Source organism: Aedes aegypti, chromosome 2 (genome assembly GCF_002204515.2).
Source record: "Aedes aegypti strain LVP_AGWG chromosome 2, AaegL5.0 Primary Assembly, whole genome shotgun sequence".
NCBI lineage: Eukaryota > Metazoa > Arthropoda > Insecta > Diptera > Culicidae > Aedes > Aedes aegypti.
In genome coordinates, this window is record NC_035108.1 from 446438783 (window position 1) to 446454311 (window position 15529).

Here is a 15529-nt window from a genome sequence, read left to right on the forward strand (position 1 = left end):
AAGTTGTTTGTTTCGTCTCGGAAATCTCGTCAGCGGAAAGTTGACAGAACAAACAATCATCTGAATATTTTCATTGGTGTATTTTGATAGAAAAATACTGTGTATTTGGCGTTTGAAATTAGGTTGCCGATAATAGTCGCATGGTGCCGAAGCCGTAAGTCTCCCTATATAAATGAGCCCTTGGGTTAAATCCGGTCAAACCAACGGGTTTACCCGGTACATAATTGCGCAATGTCACGGTACGCAATGAAATGTTTCATTCTCTCCCGTTTTGCGGAAGGCGAAATGCGAGGAATGTGCAATCGCGAGAGAGCGAGCTTTTTCGAACATCGTCCCGTCGGTCTGCGTTTGAAGCTTCGCTTCATCATGGCCCCTGCTCGAGCTCGATTCGATCGCCCAAAAGAGAACAGGCAACGACGACGGCAGACATCTTTGTTTCTTGCGGACGAGTTTCGCACTCAAAGTGGACATTTTTCGCCCGTTTTACGCAATCGCGAGTGTATTTTGTGGTGGAAAAATGCGCTGAGAGGAAAGTTTTTCGCCGGGAGGAACTTTTAAAGTGAATTTTGGCCGTGAAAAGCGGGTTAAAAAGTGAAAATCGTTCGGTGTTGAACGGGTCGGAAATATTTTCGGATCGCTATATGGTTGGCCTACACGGGAGAGAGAAGGAGGGCGATATAGTGTGGTGAACAATAAGTGCGAGCAGGACAGCAGCAGACGGAAATTTTTCGCCACTTCGAGAAGGTAATCTGCGTTGCAGAGAGTGAAAAAGAGCAAGAAAAAGGTGCAGGAGACAAACATCAACAAAAGCGAATCCTGTGAGGAGTGAAAGAGAATCATCCAACAAAGGAAAGGAAGCGCAGAAGAGGCGCAGCACCAGCTGCCGTTTAGGATTTGGGTAAGGGAACCTCAAAAAAGCGCCGGAGGTTCACACAAACCCATACAGTGACTTAATTTTATACTCGTACAGGGCACATCAAGTTGGTAAAAAACTATTAAAATTATTGTTGTAGTGTTATATTGAATTTAAAATACTTTATTCAATATTAGGTGTCATCTATTATTCGACAATCATTAACTGTTCCCAACCACTTTCACGAATTATTTTGGAATAATGTATTGAATAAGTATTGGACTTAAAATTGACTCAATTCCATATTCGTACACCTATCAATATACAAACATATGACATTGAAAACTAAAATCTAACGCTTTATGATTGCTGAATTCCTTCATTTGTTTTGTGGGGTATATTTGAAAAATTTATAAGCGGAAGGATATGCAATTTAAGTAAATTATATTGTTTATATACTATTTATCTTTATTTAAGTTTCTTATCGCCCATGGCGAGTTCGCCCCTCAAGATTAAAATTATGAAAAATCATATTAAGTCACTAATTTTTGCTATAAAACCCAAAAAATCCAGCAGTAAAATGGATATTCGTGAGCACTGAAACAGTTTCGGTTGGCAGAAATCATAGGCAGTTTTGTCATTTACAGCTCAGAAAATTGTTTCGGCTTACCTAACTACGAAACTCGTTTCGAATGTCATTTTTAATCAATCTGAACCAAATTTTTATTATGAACAATAGGAAAAGGTTAGTTTTGAACGTGTATGTAGAAAGAATTTAAACAGAAACAGTATTCGTCTGTTTTCAGCAAACTACAGGTATCCTACACTATGCTGTTCATACATCCACAGCTTTGATGATAACTCGATATTCAAATTTCTTTGAACTGTGATATGTTTATTACTTTAATAAGCAAAATTCAATATTATTTGAATAAATCGAGAGCATACTTTTCACTACAATATATCCTGTTGTTTTTATCATTTTAAATAACGTATATGTCACGATTACGGCTATAACATTTCTACAGTGCCATTTGATTTAGGAACGGTTATTTTTTGGCAACCTTAAATAATAGCCTGGGGCCTTCCTTAGCCGAGTGGTTAGAGTCCGCGGCTACAAAGCAAAGCCATGGTGAGGGTGTCTGGGCATAGAGTATAATCGTACCTGCCACACGATGCGAAAATGGCAACTTAGGCAAAGAAAGCTATTAAACTTTTCCCCTACTGATAATTTAACTATTCAAAAAACGTGAATTTATAAAAGGCGAAACTTTACCTCATATTAAACAACACTCTTCATTGATTACGCCTGTGTTTTTGTTTATGAAAGTGATGGACGAATCTGAAAACGAAATCAAAATACGGCGATAGTAAACGGCAACACTGCAAACAAATAATAAACAAGACGAACATGTTGGGCTTAATTGAAATCAAATTGAAAACACGGCGCAAAAGTAATGGACCAATGCACGAGTTCATTTTTGACGTTTTAGTGGTGCCGTGTTATAGGCCAGGGAAAGTGGTTCACCCAGAGTGAATTTATAGCAGAGAAAAAGTAGATTTTGTATGAAAATTGACAGCATCCACTTGTTCATCCACTTCTCCTGGCCTATAGAGCTTGGTGACATTTGAACACACGTAGACTAGCATACGCTCGTCATACACAGTTTGTTTTTGTTTCCCTCAAAGAAACTTGCACACGCTTTCCAGACTCATCAAAATGCATATGGAAATATTACCCAATTTGAAAAATTTACACCCGATTTCTGGGTGTTTTTCGAGACTGAGTGCATATTGTTTTCCTCTAAGGTTCACAACTACATCTACACTAGGGCACCCATACCATTGGGCGTGATAACCACTATGTGACCCTGGCAACGAGTGAATACGGCACTGCTGAAACTTCAATTTAATGAAGTCGTGCATTGTTCCATAGGCGATATTGAAAATCATATCGATTACACGAAGTCTTCTAAGATCATCCTTCTGCACCAAGATTTAAACAAGCATGCTTTGAAATCATCTCAATGATCAAGATCTTTTTGAATAATTATTTTTCAATCTCAACGTGCACGAATCAAGGATTCAATACCAGGATTGAATCCCTTTCTTTGAGCATATAAATTAATTAATATAAAATGCTTCTCATCTAGAATATGAGTTTTGTAGAGGATTAGGACAAACGGGGTTACCGAAGGGGATGCGAAGTAGTATGGAAGGTAACAACATTATGTACATCGTAAGAAATATCTGAAATAGACTAAGTTGTCCTTATGTCTGTCATTACCACTCGTGCTGAAGTGAATAGAGTAAAAGATTTGACCATCACAGCACTATTTTTGCTAAATCAAACATTATTCGGATTGTCAATGAACTGAAAGGAAGCTATCAAAAATTGTCACAAGACTTCCAAGTCAGGAACGAACTGTGCATGTTGACATCCTTTAGACTCATCCCAAGTATCCGTCAGACAAAAAAAAATCAATAAACGATTTAGAAATATCAATGCTAACTCGATTCATTTCTACTAGCTAACAATCGATCAAGGATTGAATCAGGTGCGTCACACTCGGGTTCAGATTGGGTACCACTTCTAGTACTGCATTTAGTCCCTTGGTACTGCAAAAGGTATCCAAGTTTGACAGATCGTAGTACACTTTTCACGGTATTCTAGATTTTGCTCTATTACCTTATGTGTCATAAAATGTTGAACAACTGTAAGGGACATGGAGGTCTTTATTTCGTCTTTGATTGAATCCTAGGATTCAATCCTCTCATACACGTGGCAGGATTCATTGCATGCATTGCAATAATATAGAAGAAGGCAATATGTATATGAGAATTTTGAGCGAAAACTGGGTTAAAGTCCGATTTGAAACAAGAAATTGCAAGTTTTGCTGACTGTTAAATAAATTATGGCTCTCAGAGCTTCATTTGTCGAACATTGACATTCAAATAACTTTGATCGATTATACAATTCTGGTATCGCTCAGAATCATACACGGTGACGATATACAATTAAAACCTCTATGGGTCGATGTTCCATTCCCAATATCGATTCATGGAGGGTTGACTGTATATTTTTTTTTTTTTTTTTTTTTGTCGGTAGCGATAGGGGTAGTACTGGCACTCTTAATCTGCCCTAAGCTCCTTCCCAGCATTTGCTTTTATAAGCCTCTATTGCGTTCATCACACAGACGTTCCTAAGCAATGTTGCTCAAATGGTCACTGTGTACCCTAGCAGCAATCAGCCCTTACTGTAGTTTTGCGGTCTAGTAGTTTAGACTACTATCAAACTATGATAAGACCTGAAATGCTACTAGAGTGGTTAAAGTGAAGAACGAAATAGTTTTATTAAAAGGTCCTTATTCCCCATTTCATTTCATCACTCACTATTGTCACTTTTATTTTCGACACTATCACGTTTATCACCGATTATCACTCATCAACTTTCGTAATACACTTCAGATATACTTTCTATTATATCACTTTTCACATCACACCATTTTCATATAAATCTGTTAGCATTACTAAGTAATTAAAAGATATTCAATTTAAATGTATCATTATTTTTGTTGCTGTAGAGTCATTACTATTCAAACTATGATTTAGCACTATGATCAAGAAAGTTACATTAAAAATAAAATCACTTCGATCCATTCTTCTGCACTCGCTGTCATTATGTATTAACACTTTTTTCATGCACGTTTAAAGAACTAGGCAATTAAGTTTATATTCAGAAAAATGATTGCACAATGTATTATGGCCATTATTAAATTAGTAGAGTTCACATCATTATTATTATATTTTTAACAAAACTATCAGAATCACTTTCACCTTAATTTTCAAATTTTCATCACTATAGATTTTATTATAAAATCACTATTAGCACCTTCACAATCACTAAATTTAATAACGACGAGTGTAACGCACAGTTCCACCAAACACCCATTCTTATGTTGCATTATAAAACGATTGATCACACGTTGGCTTCGAAACTTAACCACCATTGCTGATTAGTGCAAAGGATGCTACAGCTCGTGTAAACGAATTGAAACATCAAACAACCAGCACTGGTTTATAAGTAACTAATGAGCCCTGGCGGTCCCTCCGTTCGAAGAGGACCTGATAATATGCCGAAACATATTAACAGATCCTCCGCCTGAATGCAGCCGTTTCATGATAAATCATGAACCGTTGGAGGTGTGCCAAAGTATCGGGAAGGTGATATGTTTCACAGACGGGTATTATTATGGTGCACCTTCTACTTTGGCACCGTCAAACCCTGTGATCGTGGCCAGGGAATATCGATTCATGGAGGGTTGACTGTATATTGAAATGGAACTGCACAAATGACATGTATTCATAAGATAGCTTTGACCTGCTCGTATTGTCCCATTCCTACATTTTTTATATAGGGGAATTTGCGTACTCTCGGTAGTCTAAGTTTTTGCCGCGCTGCTTTTGCAATTTTTTCGGACATCAGCCGATAAATTACGTAGTTGTCTGTTTTCCTTTAAGCGCTACTTAATTCTCTATCGATTCACATGGACCTAATTGTTAAAAGCTTTCTGGCTATGCGTTTACAACGCTTCGAATAGGTCTTGTCATTGTGACTATTGTCGGCAGCTTTCCCATAAGAGCTGCAGGCGAATCTTTTCGGCAGCTCAGAATCAGCCGCATTTTGAGGTGAATTCATTTGAATTGAATACATCTTTGGCGAAATTGTTTGTTCAGTCTCGGAAATCTCATCATGCAATTTAAACCAAACAAGGGTAACTTAAATATTCTCGACCCATTTGTTCTCTTCGATATGGGTTTTTTGTCGACCAAGTTTCTGAAATCCGGCAGTAAGATATGATTTTAAGCAAAAAGTATTGGTAGAAATTTTGAGCCCACTATGTTTTGCAAAACCATTCAAGACGAAGAGAACAAAACTGTCTAAAATGCAACTAGTAACCCTCAGGGTGTCGACTACTTGAAAACCTGGAAAGTCAGGGAATTCTATTTTTGACCTGGAAAGTCAGGGAAATCAGGGAATTCCACTTGAGGTCAGGGAAAAAAGATCAATACTACAACATTAAAAGTCAGCAATAAAATAATATTCATGATGTTCACTATCAATACGAAATATCGAAAAAATGTACAATTAATCTCTTAAAATAGCAGTTCATCATTGAGAAAATGCTATTAGGCTTATTAGAGTAAACTGTACTTTAGAGTAAAGTGGGGTAAAAGTTCGAGTGGGGTAAGAGTTTCTTTTTAAGATTTCTAGCTCAATTCAAAACAAATCTTATAAATGTCATGGTGGTTCGAATGCTATTCAAGTAAGGGACTTTCAATCCAAATATCATGAAAATCGATTGAGATTTGGAAAAGTTATGGCTATTTGTCGTTTTCCGACGTGAATATTGTAATTTTTGGTCAAACTTTCGTTGCATGGAACCAATTGAAGATAAAATCTTTTTCAATATTTTATGTAAGGGCGTTTCTAGGCCTATCATAAGGTTGCTTTGAGGTGTATTAGTTTTTGCATAAATGCTTGAAAACAATTTTTGGCCCATAGTGGGGCAAAAGTTCGAATCAGCGGGGCAAAAGTTCGACCCATGTATAAAATCACGGAAAAAATTGCAAATTGCCTAAAATCCACATATTATCTTCAAATTTAGTTAAATTTGTCTGATCGTGTGAAAACAGTCACCAAAATTTTACATTTCCACTTAGTTTTGCGGAAAATTGCTATTTTTGAGTATATTACAATTAACCCGGTTTTGGGCAATTTTTTGATGAAAATTTAGTGTGTATTTTTCGTCAAACTTAAGTTTACGGCTGGTGTAAAGAATACCTGTCATAAAAGGATCGATATTTTGTGTTTTAGCCAGCGAACTTTTGCCCCACACGAGATTCGAACTCTTGCCCCACCGGTGGGGCAAAAGTTCGAATAAGACAATCAATTTTGAAACAGTTATAAATAAAAATGGGTAAATATTTTGACACAAGTTTGTTCAGCAAAATTATAGCCAATATGTTGAAGGTTCACTGTATGGTATTTGTTTTGTTTTAACTGCTATTGTTTTCCTGGAAACTTTGATTATCCACTAAGGTCGAACTTTTGCCCCACCTTACTCTATTGCATATATTTATACATACTTATGACACATTTGTAGTATACGTATCATGGTATAATTATCTTGAAATGAGTTCCATGCTGATAATTGTCTTCATTCAGGATAGCCTTGGAATAATTTTCTTGACGACTTGTACCATGGTATATGTATCAGGTTATCTGTCCAAGGTATTATACTCAAAATTGTTTGCTTTTTAACAGTTCTCTACGAACAACTACTTCGAAATTGGCGTGGATTGTTTTAAACATATTTTGTTCTAAAGTTTCCTAAACCAACTCATTGCCTAGTTTCGCGCATTTGGCTCAAAATCTTAAAAAAAGGGAATTAACTCCATCCAATCATGTCAATCTTTACAAGTTAGCTATCCAAGTGAAACTGGTGAAACCAATAAGGATTCTAGTATTTAAGTGAAGATGAATAAAAGCCGTATCTCAAAATTTCAAGAGCACAAATCTGGTGAATCATTTATAAAAAAAAAAGATTTTGGTTACTCGCTCAATAATTTTTTCAGCTCTGAACGCTGTTTGGTTCTCTTGATTTTGCTCCTGATGATGGTACAATTTTTCGGTTGAAGCATGAAAAAATAAATGAAAAATTTGGTCCAAAAATGCCTATGTTTCAGATATAAGGGTATGGACAGGATATTTCCTGATTTTTTCAGGAGCATTCTTAAAGATATGCCGAGTTTTTTTCGCAATACTCAGGAAATTCTCCAGAAATTCTGAGGATACCTCTCGAAAATCCTTGATTTTTATCAGGGAATCCAAAACATCTTTGGAAAGCAGAAATTTCAGGAATGTTCTATGAAAGAATCTGCTCGATAATCTATTGGTGTTTGGTGCGATTACTTGGAGATACTCATACAAAAGTTGTTAGAGGAGTACCTCGGACCATTTCTGAAGGCACGACAAATTCAAGAGGAACATTAGAAAACTTATTATTAGCGCATTATTTAATGCTTTAATGCATTCAGTTAAGAATATTTAGATAAATCCCTCGGGGAGAAAACCTACGTAATTCATATCGGAATCCTTAAAAAAAAAAATAACTAAAACAAATTACCTGTAACGAAACATCGTTAACAATTATTGAAAGTACCCTAAGAAAAAAAATGAAAACATTTTTGGAAAAAATTCTATGCGATTCTTGAAAAATCCTGAATTCTACGAATTCCAAATGCTATTCTTGGAGAAACTCAAGACTGAAAGAAATTCTCTAACAATTTGTAAAGAATCATGGAGATGAGGAGCTTCTAGAGGAAATCCTAAAAGAGTTCACGGAGAAATATCTGAAAAAATATGTTTAACCCTATCCCGCCCCTTTTTTTCATGATTAAAAATAGAATTATACATTTCTGCGCAAAATCGTAGAACAAAACCTTGTTTTTAAACTATGAATTAGTGTTCAAGGAAACTTAAAATAAAAAATGAGGTGGTGCTCTGATGCACCACCAGGAACTTAGAATACTTTATGGCTTCATCGTATTTTTTCAGCTGAGCTTTCCTTAAACGCTTTTCTAATTGTCATTTCTTATCTTTCCCCTTTACCTAACTCGTTACATGAGCATAACCCAATATTTTGATGTTTTCCGACTGTGGAAGTATCATCAACTGGATTACTTTATGTTCATCATCGCCCATATCCAAATTCTCCACTTCCGTTTCATCTCCTTCGGAACAATGATAAAGTGAACGATATCAGAATCTGTATTATAGCTCTATATATATTCCGCTTAAAGCCTGATTCGCTGCTGACAAGTAATTTCTCGGCCTATCTTGATGCATGGAAAATTTCTGCAAGGAATCGATCAAAAATGCGCTTTTTTTCTGATCGCAGTACGCAGTTGAAAAGAAATGTCAGTTCAAATGGGAGTCGCTGTAGAAAATTTCTGCAAGGAATTGGCGAGAAATTTCTTTGACGATTTCTAGCAAATCAGGCTTAAGATACGATTCTGAATTGATCTTACTTCTGGATCTAACCGATTACGTAGCATGCCTAGATATTTTTGCCACTTCATCAGTAACTTCGTCAAATCCATTGAACGCCTCAGAATTTTCATCGGAAAATCCTATAAAATCACTTTCTGCGCAACCTTCTTAAAGATTTGTTTTATTTCTTTACAATTTTTCAGTAAAATTTTCAAACTAAGCTGATAACAACAATTTCATGTTGAATGTAAACAACGATGAAATTTCGACCACAGACAAGCAGACGTAACACTTAGAATAAATCTCGATCAAAATCATAGTCACGAGGACATGTGCGCCCAATGCTAAAATTAGTGTGTTTGGCCGACAGGCCAACAGATGGCGGTAGTGTGTAAACGTCAAACGCAAACAAAAACGCTGCGAGCGCTGCGGGTGATGGATTGGCCACCTATCATATTTTTAAACCGACCGTTAAAAAGGTGGTCGATGGACAATGATGAGAGTGTGACGTCTGTTTATCTGTGTTTCGACATTACACTTTTTTGTGTGCCGTCCGCCCAGTGGTGCATATGTGCACCATACAAATTCCATCAAATCCAATGATTGCGAAACTAAATTGTGCATTTCTGAACATATGTTAGATCAAATAAAGAGTAAATCTATTGGAAAATATTTTTATTTCTACCTTGGGGTTGGTAAAACCCATTCCTTCATACATATTTTTCGAAGAAAACCATGTTAAATGTGTTGGCATTTATAAAATAAGGCATTGAAGTGAAAGAGGAGATGTGTAATTTTGAAGTAGCGTGAAAACAATTAAACTTTGTTCGTTATTTTTGAAGATACAAAGGTTGAAAGTTTTGGTACTCTACAGACACCACGGGCGGGAAAGGGTTAAGAATTTCGATAGGAATGTGTTAGACATCGATGTGGAACTCCAATTATCCAAGAAAGTTCTTTGGCAATGGCTAGCTTTTTACCTGGGAAAAAATGGCCAAATTTCAGCATAACTTCCTTCCACTTAAAAGCATGGTGGATGATCGTAATAGTGTTGCGTATTATATAAAAAAAATATAATAATGTTTAGGCAGGAAGGAGCTCAGTTTTATCATATCAACTAGAATAAGCGCTCTAGAATGTTGTTATCTGACAGAAATATTTCAGTAAAGTTGAACTTTTCCTCAGTTTGGACGTTTGACCTATAACATAAACTATACATCTTTGGATATGTATCTTCTTGTACAAAGCCTACTTCAATTTAACCAATTCAGTTATCTGGAATTTTTCTGGAAAACGACTGGAAGGTCAGGGAAAGTCAGGGAATTTTGTTTTCAAAATTAAGTCGACACCCTGCACCCTAAATCCTAAATATAAGTTTAAATTCTATTATGCATGCTTGGTGGATGAGATCACCAAAAAGATTTATAAATTTTAGTTTGAATTAGGGGGAAAACTGTTTTTTTTTTTTAATTTTTGACATTTGTTTCATTTTTACTTGACCCTAAATCTTAACATATAGTATAGAATAGACTGGCCCTTAATTGAAAAAGTTGGTTAACTCAACAGGGCATCCGCTAGATATGTGGCTTAGGGTGAGAAAATAGTTCTCTCCAAATTTCAACTCGATTGGTTGATCCACCCGCTGGCGCATTCAATTCGGAGATTGTATGGAATATTCGTTTCAAATGTATAGGATATTGACCGACCTTACGTCACTATTTCCTTCCGATTACTATTCGATCGCGTTCTATTGAGCCCAGAATGACAAATTTACTAGTTGATACCCTAATGAACATAATTGGATTGTATTTGGATTTAAGCTCACTTCCATTAACATTTCAGTTGTTGAAAATCAGGCTTAGATCAGCACTTCCGTACAATCATATATATACATTAGACCTATTCATATTTTCAAAAATGTCTGGAAACTCCCCAGTCAATCAATACTTTGATTTTTCATTGCGAAATGAACTTCTGGCCAAAATTTCACTAAATTTAGAGTAAATTTAGTTGTGCTTCAAATCAATTATGTATTTTTGGGCTATTTTCAAGCTTTAAAAAATCATAACTACCGAACGAAACATCAAAATTTATCGAAACTACTTCTACATAGTAGTTTATCCAATTCTACGAACTTTTGCCGAACACAATTTTATGATTGGAGCAAGTTTTAACATAGTTTGGTTGAGGTTTGTATCTCGAGGTTCTTGAAAATCTCTTTTTTCGGGAATTGTTTTCACTGAACAGCATGCCTGCATGAACATTTCGGATTTTTAATTTCCAGACATGATGACAATGCATATCTAAAAGTCAATCCCGTTCAAAGTAACCATTTATCTTACGAAAATAAATTGTAAATAATAGGTAATTATGAAGCACATTTGTAAATCCACTGTGGGTGAGCCAAGAGCACCACCGTGAGCTTCAATGAATACAAAAAATGAACACGTTAGCACTGCCTTTTCTCAGTCGATGATGATGATTGTTTTCAAATCGTTCTAAATGATCAGTGAAATGCGATCACAATAATCATCACTCGGAAAGAAAAAGCAATGCTAACTTGTTCAATTCATTCGTTTCCGGTACATGTGTCATGCATGATTTAACTATCATCAGTTTGCGATGCGGTGCTCGATCTTTGGGCATTTATTGTAATTTATTGCCTTTAGCAACATGTAATCTGTTGATGGTCAATGAATTCATAAATGTATTATGTTTGATTCCCGTTCACTACAGCCTGAAAAAATAATACCAATGCATGTTTTATATACTATGTATATTGAGAAAACTGTAATTTCTGGGTACAGCGGAGTACAAATTTGAATCAAACAATGTTAAAACTCAATTTAATCTTGTTAGTGTGTTCGACAAACTTTAACAGAATAGAATTAGCTTTCAAATAGTGGTAATAGCATATGGTTTTGATTTTCCACATGCTAGTTATGATTTTTCAAACCTTGAAATAAGCCCAAAAACACATTTTCAACTTGAAGCATACTGAAATCTTTATCAAATGAGCTGAAAATTTGGCCAGACATTGTTCTTAGCATGAGAATTCCGAATACTGCTTGACCGGTAGATTTCCAGACATTTTTTTAAATATGAACAGGTCTAATATACATGTACCTGCGCCTTGCGCAGCTTACCCAGCGTCATAGCTATGATGCAGTAAGACAATAAGTATGTACGTAACATTACGCAATTATATACATATTAGTATCTTATGCAGTAAATCAGGCGCCGTTCCCAGACTTATCCTGTCCATAATACATGCTTTTTTCTAGCGCATTAAAATTTAGTTTTAAATGTTGTATGTTAGGTGTACGATAGATTTGGTTCAATTTTGGACACCAATTCGATAATTTTGCATTATTTCAAACAGTTCATTATTGCCGAACAATAGGTGACACATTTGATTTTTATTATTGCTAAAATATTTTGAAATCATTCGATAATTGTATTTTTTTAACCAACTTGATGTGAAAACAGTGCCCTGTACGAATATGAAATTGAGTCACTGTAGAATTTCGCATGAATTGAATTTAGTTTTTCTTCGCCTAGACGGAGCTGGACGGAGAATCAAGCTGGAGCAATGTCCTCCCATCAGGATATAATGTGTGAGGTGGAGATTTCCGATTCCAACATCGTCGAAGTGGTGGACGATGGCCACTTCGGGGCAGAAATTGGTTACGAGCAGTACGAGGTCGGTGTGGGAGATGACCAGTACGAAGAGGTGACCTGCGAAACGGAGGACTCCCAAGGACTGATGATGCATCATATGGACGATGACGAAGAAATTCTTCACCAGGAAGCGGATATTCAGGCTCACGAAGAAGTTCTGGATTCGTCCGGTGATCCAATGTGCGTGTATGGGGATATCAACCTGGAGAATGAAATTTACATTGAATCCACGCCCGGTCCTAGTTCGAGAAAGCGGAAATCCGGTATGAAGCAACCACGTATCGTGAATCGTATCCGGACGAACGACGTTCACAATCTGACCGCTGTCGAAACGATGGACGTGAATCAAAAACCAAGGCGGTGGGAACAGAAACAAGTACAAATCAAAACCATGGAAGGGGAATTCAGCGTAACGATGTGGGCATCCGGGACGGACGACGATGATGGGTCCAATCCGGAACCAGATCCCGATTACACGGAGTACATGACAGGCAAAAAGATTACGCAAGATATCCCCGGAATTGACCTATCGGATCCCAAGCAGTTGGCCGAATTTGCCAGACCAAGTCACAAGACGAAACTGAACAAGATGGTCAACGTAGTCACGACAGCCGGAATGTCATCTAAAATGTCCACGTCCGGAGGGGAATCGTCGGATCGAAACATCGCGTGTCCCCACAAAGGTTGCAACAAAATGTTCCGGGATAACTCAGCCATGCGGAAACACTTGCACACGCACGGCCCCCGGGTTCACGTCTGTGCGGAATGTGGCAAATCGTTTGTGGAAAGTTCCAAGTTGAAAAGGCATCAACTGGTGCACACCGGCGAGAAACCATTCCAGTGTACGTTCGAAGGATGTGGCAAGCGGTTTTCGTTGGACTTTAACCTCCGGACCCATGTGCGGATACACACAGGAGACCGGCCGTACGTCTGTCCGTTCGATGGCTGTAACAAAAAGTTCGCTCAATCCACCAATCTCAAGTCTCACATTCTAACCCACGCCAAGGCCAAACGGAACAACAGCGGTGGCAGTGGCGGCGGAGGAAGTCGGAACAGCAACTCCATGGCGTCACATCCGATGGTTAGTGTCCCGTCGCAGTCGATGGTCAAGATGGAAACGGTGGAAATCTACAACGATCCGCAGTACATCGTCTACACCGACTAGGTGCGCTAGAGGGAAGCCCCCGCGGATGGAGGAATTATCCGAGGAACACATCTCAGGAGGAGTTTGTAGTAGGATGTTGAAGAATGCGTGTGGCTGCGTGTCCAACCGAATCAATCCCCTTTTTCCATTGTACATTTTTAGCTTAAAATCCCCTCACACAGGTAGGAACTTCATAGATTATCACCATTTCTTTTAGATCCACATTAGAATTACTGTCGGCATGAAGCGGAAAAGTTTATGAAGCACATAATACGAATTGAAAACCCCGGATTCGTTTCATTTTTATTCGACACTGAACTGTAAATAGCTTGCAAAGTCGTTCCACCCCCGCAAACAATTAAGAAGTTTGGACTCGGTTTGCGGTTTTTAGCTGTACCTCCACCTAATGGTCTCTTCGATTTAACCTGGATTTATGTTAGACTAATCGTAGGTACCGATAGTGCATAATATCAATCAATTTCGGTTTTGTCGGATGCCGCGTGTTGATTAGATTTTTTTTCCTGAGCTCGCGAGAAGATTGGAAGAAGCGCATCCGCGCAGAGTAACAAGATTCCCAGGAAGTTTTCCGGGAAGAACTAGGAATACAGCAAATAACTGTCTATTATATTTTTTAAAACATTAATGTGCAAACAAAACAAAAATAAATTCTGGTAGTGTAAAAAGTAGATTTTGTGAACTGAATAGTTTGAATGTAATTATGTGTTTGTGTGTGCGTGTATGCCTGTGTACGTGTGTGCGATAAAAAATAACCAGAAAGGATCAGGTGGCCATCTCTCTATCTCTACGAAACGGAATACGTCAGTTACTTTTTCATCAGGCCGAGCAGGTTGTGGATTAATTTTTGCTTATGAAGTCTTTTCAATTACAATTACTGTACATAAAAACACTATCAGAACTCAATAGTGCATTAGAAGGTACTGTAGATACTACTATTGTAGTATTGAACTTATTAATTGTTCGATAGTTTGAAAATGTGGAACTTGCTTTTCCTGTTGGAAGTAGGCATCCAAACTATTCATGAACATTAAATGTTTCATAAGGGCCTTGCTGAAGGTGTCTGGGTTCAATTCCCGGACGTTCCAGGATCTTTTCGTAATGAAAATTTCCTTTACTTCCCTGGGTATAGAGTATAATCGTACCTGCCACAAGATATACGAATGCGGCTACAAAGCAAAGCCATGCTGAAGGTTTCTGAGTTCTAGACCCGGTCAATTAATAACTGTGGAATTGTTCATAAGAACACATAGCTGAAAAATAGGCTCTTTCCCAGTGAGCACGTAATGCCAAGTTGGAGTAAATTCCTCGAGGTACAACTTAAAAAATTCTTTCATCTTTATTCATCCAGAGATTTGTTCAGGAACTTTTTCAAAGATATCATCAGAACCACCTCATAAGGTTCGTACACTACGTGCACATTGCCATTCATTGTTGTTCGAATGGAGCACTTCAAACTCCAAACGTGAAAAAGATTTACCAAACCATGGGTTTCTTGGAATTTTTTGTATATATTTTTGCTTCCGTTGGTACTCTGGGACATCGAACCTGTATTTTGCTGGTCGTTACAATTTGATGCCTGCTGGACTTCTAACATGCGTAGTCCAGTCCATTGTTTGACTTTTTGAACGAAACTCTTGGTCAAGGAAAGTTTTTTGCATTATTTTGGACAGAAGTTTTTGGTTTGCGCCTGAAAGCTTAAACTACTCTCCTATCGTCCTTAACGCTCCTGCTGCGGAAGGCTTTGTCCACTTCCTTTTTTCAATCGATGGTCAGACGT

General features: G+C 37.4%; 2 protein-coding genes across 3 annotated transcripts in view; both read left to right on the forward strand.

Moving 5' to 3' along the window:
* The window catches only part of LOC5573452 (ubiquitin carboxyl-terminal hydrolase 14), a 44103-nt gene that overhangs the window by 16672 nt on the left and 11902 nt on the right, over positions 1–15529 (forward strand). The gene's annotated exons all lie outside the window — the stretch shown is intronic.
* On the forward strand, positions 354–14422 carry LOC110677152 (transcription factor YY2-like). Of its 2 annotated transcripts, none has more exons than XM_021847967.1 (2): positions 354–898; positions 12456–14422. In XM_021847967.1, the coding sequence occupies exon 2, from the start codon at positions 12502–12504 to the stop codon at positions 13753–13755; it is 1254 nt and encodes a 417-aa protein (XP_021703659.1). In that variant the 5' UTR covers positions 354–898; positions 12456–12501; the 3' UTR covers positions 13756–14422. The 2 variants fall into 2 exon arrangements, with proteins under 2 accessions (XP_021703659.1, XP_021703658.1); XM_021847966.1 differs by having other exon boundaries at positions 357–898; positions 12471–14422.